At 37.6% G+C, this 10,236-nt stretch overlaps 1 protein-coding gene across 1 annotated transcript; it reads left to right on the plus strand.

Annotated features, from left to right (window-relative positions):
* The first annotated feature begins 2,300 nt into the window (after positions 1 to 2,300).
* tyr (tyrosinase) lies at positions 2,301 to 9,311 on the plus strand. The gene is made up of 5 exons (XM_039660364.2): positions 2,301 to 3,155; positions 6,024 to 6,240; positions 6,316 to 6,463; positions 6,954 to 7,135; positions 8,879 to 9,311. Exons 1-5 carry the CDS (start codon positions 2,301 to 2,303, stop codon positions 9,115 to 9,117), a joined length of 1,641 nt encoding a protein of 546 aa, XP_039516298.2. The 3' UTR covers positions 9,118 to 9,311.
* The last annotated feature ends 925 nt before the right edge of the window (positions 9,312 to 10,236 follow it).

Consider the following 10,236-nt stretch of genomic DNA (forward strand, 5'->3'; position numbering starts at 1 on the left):
CCAGACTGTAGAGAGAGAGAGAGAGAGAGAGAGAGAGAGAGAGAGAGCCCGAGGCTGCAGTAATCCTGTGACGCTCATTCCTCTTTTGCGCGCTGGATTATCTGGACCTCGTGCCCAATACGCCAACATGTGACGGGCTTATGATTTGAGAAAGCTAAGAGCACTATATGTGCAGCTTCCCCGAACGGCACATGATAAAACATATGACACACATATAAGCCTGAAAACATAACAGAGGGAAGAGAAAACAAAAAGGGCTTCAAAAGTACTTGTGTGTATAATAACAGCAAGATGGCAGATTTTGGATATGTGCATGGTGTCCTTATTCACATTTATACAAACAACTGAAAGAGGGGTTTTCTTCTGGAAAACTGCTTGGGAACAATACGTTTTTTTCAGAAGCACAATGTGAAATTTAATTGAATTCAAATTTGTAAGCTGCTTAAAATAAAAAAAGTCAAACCAACAAAGCATGCTACATTAATATGGTAATCATTCCATACCACTGAATTACCATTACATAAATGTGCTTTCGCATATAGAACTAAATATGGATGTGGCCATGAGCAAATATGAAAACAAAATGGGGATAAATGAATTATGCAACCAATAAACTGCTGTTGAAAAGTTTGGGCTCAGTAAGACTTTTTTTAAGCAAGGATGCATTAAATTAATCAAAAGTGTCAGTAAAAGACATTTATAATTGAGTACTTTAGGTACATAATTTATAACAACTATCATAATATATAACAACTACATAATTTGTGGTGATTTGTTTTAACCCCTTTTTTGTTTGTTTTTAAAATTAATGTATTTATTATTTACTTTATTTTATCGCAAAACATACATTTTTAATTCCTATTTTATTTGTTTATTTTTGTGCGTGCGTGTGTGTATGTGTGCATATAATTAGCCTATGTTTGTCTTCTTATTTTCATAATCTGAATTAATGTATGTTACATCACGAGTGTATATGTATCTATATTACTTACACTAATACATGCTAGTGTTACTCTCTGTCAGACCCAAGATATAATAAAAAAAGACATTTATAATTTAAATTTCGGTCATACTTTACAATAAGGTTCATTATTTAACATCAGTTAATGTACAGTATGTTAACTAACATGAACTAACCATGAGCAATACATTTGTTACAGTATTTATTCATTTTTTTAATGTTAGTTAATAATAATCCAGCTGTTCATTCTTTGTTCATGTTAGTTTACAGTGCAGTAACTAATGTTAACAAATACAACTTTTGATTTTTATAACGTATTAGTAAATGTTGAAATTAATATTACTAATATATATATATATATATATATATATAATATATAACTAAGATTATAAATGCTGAATAAGTATTGTTCATTATTAGTTATATTATATTAGTTAGTGAACCTTATTGTAAAGTGTTACCAAATATGATCATCACAACTATTGTCAACATTGATAATAATCATAACTGTTTCTCAAGCATCAAATCATCATATTAGAGTGATTTCTGAAGGATCATGTGACGCTGAAAACTGGAGTAATGATTTGCTTTGATCACAGGAATAAATTACATGAAACATATATTCACAAAGAAAATCGTTATTTTAAACAGTAATAATAATAATTCACAGTTTTTACAGTATTTTTGATCAGATAAATGAAGCCTTGGTGAACAGAAGAGCCTTAAAATCTTACTGACCCCAAACGTTTGAATAGTAGTTTATGACAATTATTTACATTTATTCATTTAGCTGACGCTTTTATCCAAAGCGACTATATATGTCAGAGGTCACACGCCTCTGGAGCAACTAGGGGTTAAGTGTCTTGCTCAGGGACACATTAGTGTCTCACAGTGGATTCAAACCCGGGTCTCTCACACCAAAGGCATGTGTCTTATCCACTGCGCCATCACCACCCCATTTAATTATATAAGCAAAGTCAAATCCGCATTTAAACTCACTAACATGTGATGGTTATAATGCATAAAACGAGCGTAAGTGGTGATTTCCGACTCAATTACACACCGACAGGTTGTTGGCGTAAACACAAAGGCAAAACCTCATTAACCGCGTTGACTTTGCTCATTTCGTCTGGTAATCAAATTAAAATGGAAGATCTTTCATGAAATGATCTCACGCTCGACTCGAGCACAAGCATTCCTCAATCCCGAGACTAAACGCGAGCGGGGGTCATCGGTTTTATCCCAAGCATGTGATCCGGGGGTTGTAAGTGTGTGTGTGTGTGTGTGAAAGAGGGAGTGTGTAAAGAGAAAGAGAGCTGGAGGAAGATCTCCGTGTCTAATGTGTCTCACTCGCTTTATGAAGCTCACCATGTCCTCCTCTCTGCTTGTGTTCTTCTTCCTTCAGTTCTTCAGTCAGTCTCTCCAGCAGTTTCCTCGGGCTTGCACTTCACGGGACGTCCTGCTGAGCAAGCGTTGCTGTCCGGTTTGGCCGGGCGATGGTTCGGTGTGCGGATCCCTTTCGGGTCGAGGCTTCTGCCAGGACGTCACCGTGTCCGACCTCCCCAACGGGCCTCAGTACCCTCATTCGGACGTGGACGACCGTGAACGCTGGCCTCTGGTGTTCTACAACCAAACCTGCCGGTGCGCCGGCAACTACATGGGCATCGACTGCGGCGAGTGCAAGTTCGGCTTCTTCGGTGGGAATTGCGCGGAACGACGGGAGTCCATCCGCAGGAACGTCTTCCAGTTGTCCGTGACGGAAAGGCAGAGGTTCGTCTCGTACCTGAATCTGGCGAAGAACACCGTCAGCCCTGATTATGTGATCGCGACGGGCACGTACGCGCAGATGAACAACGGCTCGACCCCCATGTTTGGGAACATCAGCGTGTACGATTTGTTCGTGTGGATGCATTATTACGTGTCCCGTGACGCGCTGCTCGGGGGTCCCGGGAACGTGTGGGCCGATATTGACTTCGCGCACGAATCTGCCGCGTTCCTGCCCTGGCACCGGGTCTTCCTGCTGTTCTGGGAGCACGAGATCCGCAAGCTGACCGGGGACTTTAACTTCACCATCCCGTACTGGGACTGGCGTGACGCGCAGGACTGTCAGGTGTGTGTGGACGAGCTGATGGGGGCGCGCAGTCCTCTCAACCCGAACCTGATCAGCCCGTCCTCCGTGTTCTCCTCCTGGAAGGTAAAGTCAAGTCAATTAATCGCGATTAATCGCATCTAAAATACAAGTTTGTGTTAATGTGTGTGTGTGTGTGTGTAATTATTTTGTATGCATGCATGCATGCATGTATACATTTAGCATTTTATCACACACATATATATTATGTAAACACAAACTTTTACTTTGGATGCGATTAATCGCGATTAATCGTTGCAAGTCGCCTTCATTTACATAGCGCTTTTAACAATATAGATTGTTTCAAGGCAGATTTACGGTGATAAACAGAGATTGTTTTGGCTTTACATTAGTACGTTTTTGATTGATTCAATTCTGTTTTAAAAATCATTCTGTTGTAAATCACTCATCATCTATTCGCTTCACATTCTTACTCTTGAATACAGTATGTTTAGTCATTTATCTCTCTAGTAATGTTTGTTCTTGTCAAATTTGGTGAAAACAATTTCACAAATACTTGTTTTCTCTTGCTGACACACAAAACTGATCTAAAATCTCAATATCATCATGTTTTTATAGTAGCTCTTGAACAAATGAGTGAATGTATTAGGTAAGTATTACATTCAGACAAGGTAGAATTATGTAACTGAGGGTAGATAATAGTCTGTAATATTATTTTAAATGTATTTATGTCACTTTTTAGGATTGTGAAGCGTGAAGTGAACAGCGAAACATTTAAACAAAGTAAAGAAAAAAAGAATTTTTGTATTTAACAAAAATGATGATACAAATAAATGATTAATTTTGAATTTAAAATTAAAATTGCAATAAATCTGAAATAGATATTTAGGTTTCAAGACATTTTGACATAAATTAATAATTACCCAAATACAGTTTAGAAATTTCCTTCTTTATAAACAAATTAATAAAAAAAAATTATGATTTTGATTAATTACTATTATGAGTAAGTTCTTTGTTTAGTTTTATAGAAATGTACTTGTGTACGATGGATCACTTCAGGAAAAAAGCTGCAGAATTCCATTCAAATTGTGACATGCTGATTAATTGAAATAAAAAACAATTAAAATAAAAAATAAATAGATACATCTCAACTAAAAATAAATCTCTTTTCAACTAAAAAATGTAAATGATTATTGGAGTACGTTTGCAAATTGCAACACTTTTGTCAGTTTACAAGGAATTTTGCATAATAAACAAATAAAACATATACATATATTTATATAGAATAAAAATATATACACACATATATATATATATATATATATATATATATATATATATATATATATATATATAAATACATTAAATATATTCAATAAAGGATTTTAAAATATATCTTATTTATCTCTTATGTATCTTATATATCTCCACATGTTCAGGTCTATAGGAACAAGACACATGAAGAGTGTGACGCTGTGACGCTGTATCCGTGTGTAGTTCAGTCATGTGACTGGGCTTTGGTTTAATGAACCCATCTAGAGCGGGTGTGATGTCTCGCATGCGTTATAAAGGTGTGAGTGTGTGACGCCTGATGGTGAAGTAGCGGGTCACGAGTGTGTCTGGCCCCAAAAACATCCATTAACCTCAGTACTGACCCGCTCACAAGTGCCAAAGCGTCTCTATAGAGCCTTAAAGGCTTCTGTCAGGCTTTTAGTGGATCCTGGCAACCACCCGTAATCTACTAATATCATGCCAATGATTTGAAAACACTCATATTTTCTTCAGAGAGAGTAAAAATCCTGGTCATCTTCATCTGTGAGCGTACGCCTCTGAAACAGCATCCGATTAACATACGAGACACAGGCCGTATTAGTCATCGAGATTCACAGGGTTCCCTCGTGAACTTCCGGAAAACACATTCACAACTCCGAGTGTTTAGAGTAAAATAGCCACTGGTTTGATTTACATTATTGTAATTATGACAAAAATGAAATTGATCTTATCATTAAAATAACGTCACCGTGAAACTTTATTAGTCTTAAAAAATAGGGGTTTTTTTTATTTACTTTTTTATTTACTCAATAATGTTTTCATTATATTTATTGTTTTATCAAGGCTGCATTTATCACAAATACAGTAAAAACAGTGAAAAATTATTACAATTTAAAATAGTTGTGTATAGTATGAATATATTGTAAAGTGTAATTTATTCCGGTGATCAAAGCTGTATTTTCAGCATTACTCCAGTCTTCAGTGTCACATGATCCTTCAGAAATCACTCTAATATGATAATTTGATGCTCCAGAAACATTTTTGATTATTATCAATGTTGCTGCTTTATATTTCAGTGGAAATCATGATTTTTTTTTTTAAATGATTCTTTGATGAACAGAATTGATTTGAAATACAATATTTTGTAACATTATAAACAACTTTACTGTCACTTCTGATCAATTTAATGCATCCTTGCTGGATAAAACTATTATTTATTATTTTTCGTGTAAAATATCCATTATGTTCTTGCCAGGTTTCATGAGATTCACACGTTGAGCCCTTATACAGGTGAAACACGAAAAATTACAATATCATGCAAAAGTTCATTTATTTCAGTAATTCAACTAAAAAGGTGAAACTAATATATTATATAAACTCATTATATGCAAAATGAGATATTTCAAGCCTTTATTTGTTAGAATTTTAATGATTGTGGATTACAGCTTATAAAAACCTCAAATTCAATATTAGAATATTTTCATAGTTTTCATAACCTGTAAGCCATAATCATCAAAATTATAACAAATAAAGGCTTGGAATATCTCACTTTGCATGTAATGAGTCTATATAATATATTAGTTTCACCTTTTTAGTTAAATAACTGAAATAAATGAACTTTTGCACCATATTCTAATTTTCAAGTTTCGCCTGTAGTTTATGTGTAGTGGTGTTTAATAAGTGTCCACTGTACCTGTGCAGGTGATCTGTTCTCAACCCGACGACTACAACCTTCGAGAGGTCTTGTGTGACGGGTCGCCCGAGGGTCCGCTGCTCCGTAACCCTGGCAACCACGACCGGACGCGTGTCCCGCGGCTGCCCAGCTCCGCTGACGTGGAGGCGGTCCTGAGCCTGACGCAGTACGAGACGGGACAGATGGACCGACGGGCCAACATGAGCTTCAGGAACACGCTGGAGGGTGAGAGTGTGTGACGAGTGTGTGACGAGATGAACTCACCAGGCTGTAAGCGCTGAACGCATCTCTCCTGTGCAGGTTTCGCGAGTCCTGAGACGGGGTTGGCGGTCACAGGTCGAAGTTTGATGCACAACTCTTTACACGTCTTCATGAACGGGTCCATGTCTTCAGTGCAGGGCTCCGCCAACGACCCCATTTTTATTTTACATCATGCCTTTATTGATAGGTAAAATGCATCTGCACACACACACACACACACACACGTACACTCACACAAACAAGTACACTCGCATGCACACTCACACGCATACACACACACATACACTCACAAATATGTACACTCACACAAAAATGTACACTCGCATACACACACAAACGCACACTCACATGTGTACACACACATACACTCACAAACACGTACACAAACAAATAAACACTAGGATACACACTCACACACAAATGCACTCACATGTACACATACACACACACACTAACATGTACACTCACACACTTGCATACACACGCACACATATACGTACATACACACACTTGCATACACAAACATACACACACACATAAACTCACAAACTTGCATACACACACATATACTCACTCACTCACCCATAAAACTGTGCATTAGTTCTGAATGATGATACCTCAGATCATCGAAATTGTAAATATTATATATATTAATTCAGGGATTCGTTGTGTTTCAGCATCTTTGAGCAGTGGCTGAGGAGACACCAGCCCCCCCGCACACACTACCCGACCGCCAACGCCCCGATCGGACACAACGACGGATACTTCATGGTCCCCTTCATCCCTCTCTACAGAAACGGGGATTATTTCCTGTCCACTAAAGCCCTGGGATATGAATATGCATATTTACTGGACCCAGGTGAGTTATTAGTATTAGTCTGGGCATTAACACACATTTCACGATTCGATTCGAGTCACAAGTTTGCAGTTTGATTCAATTACAGTTCAGTTAGATTTGATATCAGTTCATTTGGATATATTTAAGGTTCATGTTAACTGTGGTGATGGCATAAACTGCTTAGACTAGTCTTACAAGTTAGTCATATCAGATTCTATATATAAAGAAGTCAGTTGCATAAAAAGCTAGATTGTTCTGAATTGAATCTGAATTGTAAACTAATTGAGACTACTTTATTTATGCAACTGATTTTGTATACAAACATTTAAATTGCACACAAGACGGTTTTTATAATTATAGATATAATAACTTTTGCACTACATGAGTTGACAACAACGATTCTATCTTGTCTACAAACAAACCACGAAAAATCACGCGATAAAACGAACCGGAAATTACGCAAAACAGCACGCACGCCAATACCCAGCAAAGAATACTGACCTCAACCCATGCCTTGCTCTGATTGGCTGTAGCTCATGACATCACTGAGGTTGAGTTGTGAGACAGCTTTGGATATCTAGCATGCTAGATATTTTTCTGGGCTCGGCGACTCGTCTGCGAGCGTCTTTAAATGCGTTGTTGGCTCTTTTCATACTAACAGACTGGCAAGCGTTCATTGCCCGCTAATCCCCCACGATAACACCCTGACCTGTCGGCGAACTCAACGATTTGCAAATCTGGCTAAAAATCATGTAGTGTGAACTAGGCTCAACACTCCTTTAAACACAAATGTGCTGCAGTTAGTTCCGCATTCATCACGCCATTTGATGTTGGGCAACGTTGTGGTGGTTGCGCCAGCGCGAATGCTAACAAAATATTGGTCGGCAGGAAAAATGGTCCAATGACTCGTTCGGTTTGAAATCCGTCCTCGAACCGAAAGCCTCGTACCAAACGGTTCAATATGAAAACGTGCATCGTTAACTTATGAAAAAAAAGTATAGGTTTTAGCCGTTTGTTTACGCAACAACGTCTTTCTAACTGGTTTTAAACTGGTTAAACTTAAACTTTTAAACTGGTTTCAAAGTGCAATTGTCTCCGTGTAAACAACAAAAACGCGAATCTCTGAAGATGATGTCATGCACATGCGTATTACATGTTCAGTCTATAGTGTTTCATCGCCATCTAATGGCCTGGCAGAGCAATACAGCGTTTTTTTTTTTTGTTGTTTTTTCACGGATCCGTGTGATTTGGGATCGTTTTGAAAACGGTGTCATCTGTACGTGGAAAACTTCTCCATTGTAAGGTTATCGTTGTCGTGTACACGTACCCTGAGTCTTTCCGCAGTTGAAATGCCGATTAAGCGATTACATGGGACATTTTAGTAAGTTGTGCGGTGTCTCTCAACATACCTTCCGATGTTCATTCATGTTTATTAGATGCTATAACTAGTAAAGAGTAAGAGATGAAGCAGCGGCTACAGCGATCGGTCACGACACATTAAAGAGCGTCAAAGGCAGCGATATTTATTGTTTGTATTTTGTTATAAAATTGACAGAATTTGCTAGCCTACAAAATAACGTTTAGTGAAGTTTCGTTCACACATCAACTGAAAGATCGATTCTTGGGATTTTAGAGTCGATATCAGTTGATAAAGAAATATTTTCTTGTATTACTGTATTGTTATTATTCCCAGCATTAATTAGCATTAGCATAAACCCAGGTACTTCCGTTAGCCTTGTCTTCATCGGCTTCATTCTGTGGCAGGTCAGCGGTTCATGCAGGAGTTCGTGACGCCGTATCTTCAGCAAGCGCAGCAGATCTGGGGCTGGCTCCTGGCGTCAGGGATCCTGGGGGCCGTCGTGGCGGGAATCATCGCTACGGTCATCAGCGTGTCGTGTCGCAGGAGGACAAAGAGGCGAAAGGCGTCGGGATACGGGGAGAGACAGCCGCTCCTGAACAGCAGCGAAGAAGAGGGTTCAGCTTCATACCAGACCACACTGTGAACCTGAGTGTGTGTCAGCGAGGACAGAGCCAAGGGGAAAACACACACAACTCGGGACAATCCACAACGCGTAACGTGAAAAACGTTAACGTGGCTTACGGTGTTATTAAAAGACTTCATACTAATAAAGTATATCACTGTACAGAGCACAGAATATGAACACCACATTTAATTACACATTAAATGTTGTATAATAGTTTTCTATAGGAGGAAAGCGCTTAAAGTGTAATTATATTCTCTGCTCTTTGATATTGGTATACTTTATTAGTATTTAGTCTTTTAATAACACTGTCTTAGTACATTAAGCCACATCAAGCGTTTTTCACGTTAAGCGTTTTATAATGTCTGGACAACAGGTCATGTGACACACGAGACCACTAAACCTCGAGTTTGCTTATGCAACAAGAGCTACGTTTACAATCACACAAGGCCGTACTAATCTTGCTATAGAGTATACAGAAGAAGAAAGAAGAAATAATACTTTTATTTAGCAAGAATGCTTTAAATCGATCAAAAGTGACAGAAAAAATATTTATAATGTCGCAAAAATTCTAATACTATTGTTTTTTTGAACATTGTATTTGGGGAACACTAAAGATCAGCTTTGATCACAGAAATAAATTACATTTCAAAATATATCTTCAAATATAAGAGATATTTTAAATTGTAATAATATTTCACAGTTTTTTATGTATTTTAAGATCAAATAAATGCATTAGTGAGCAGAAGAGACTAATTTCAAAAACAAATCTTAACAATTTGTAAAAAATGGTAAACACTACATTAGTCAAAATGAGCCGTATAAAACCAGAATAAACTAGTGCATCCCATAATGCAATGCGTGTCACTTGACTTCATTTCCAGTGCGATGAACAAACCCTGAAGCAATTTCTCCCAAACATTTCTCTCCTTTTCTTGTAGGTTTTTTGTTGTAAAACATTGGATTTAACTTGCAAAACGATACTTTCATTTCCGAGACGATTGCAAATGCACAATAGTGAGGTCAGATTACCATTTTCAAAATGCATATTGTTGCATAATGCAATAAATAAACGGTGAGCTTGTATTGGTCTCTCAATGATATTTATGGTGCTTCAACAGTCACTGTGACACTTACGTA

Source organism: Pimephales promelas, chromosome 16, assembly GCF_988280905.1.
Source record: "Pimephales promelas chromosome 16, fPimPro1.hap1.1, whole genome shotgun sequence".
Lineage (NCBI taxonomy): Eukaryota > Metazoa > Chordata > Actinopteri > Cypriniformes > Leuciscidae > Pimephales > Pimephales promelas.

Excerpts from the sequence above, each read along its gene's own strand:
- tyr (XM_039660364.2), top strand. The coding sequence starts at position 2,301 with ATGTGTCTCACTCGCTTTATGAAGCTCACCATGTCCTCCTCTCTGCTT. Across the intron at positions 3,156-6,023 it reads CCGTGTTCTCCTCCTGGAAG|GTGATCTGTTCTCAACCCGA; the intron begins GTAAAGTCAAGT and ends GTACCTGTGCAG. Across the intron at positions 6,464-6,953 it reads CATCATGCCTTTATTGATAG|CATCTTTGAGCAGTGGCTGA; the intron begins GTAAAATGCATC and ends GTTGTGTTTCAG.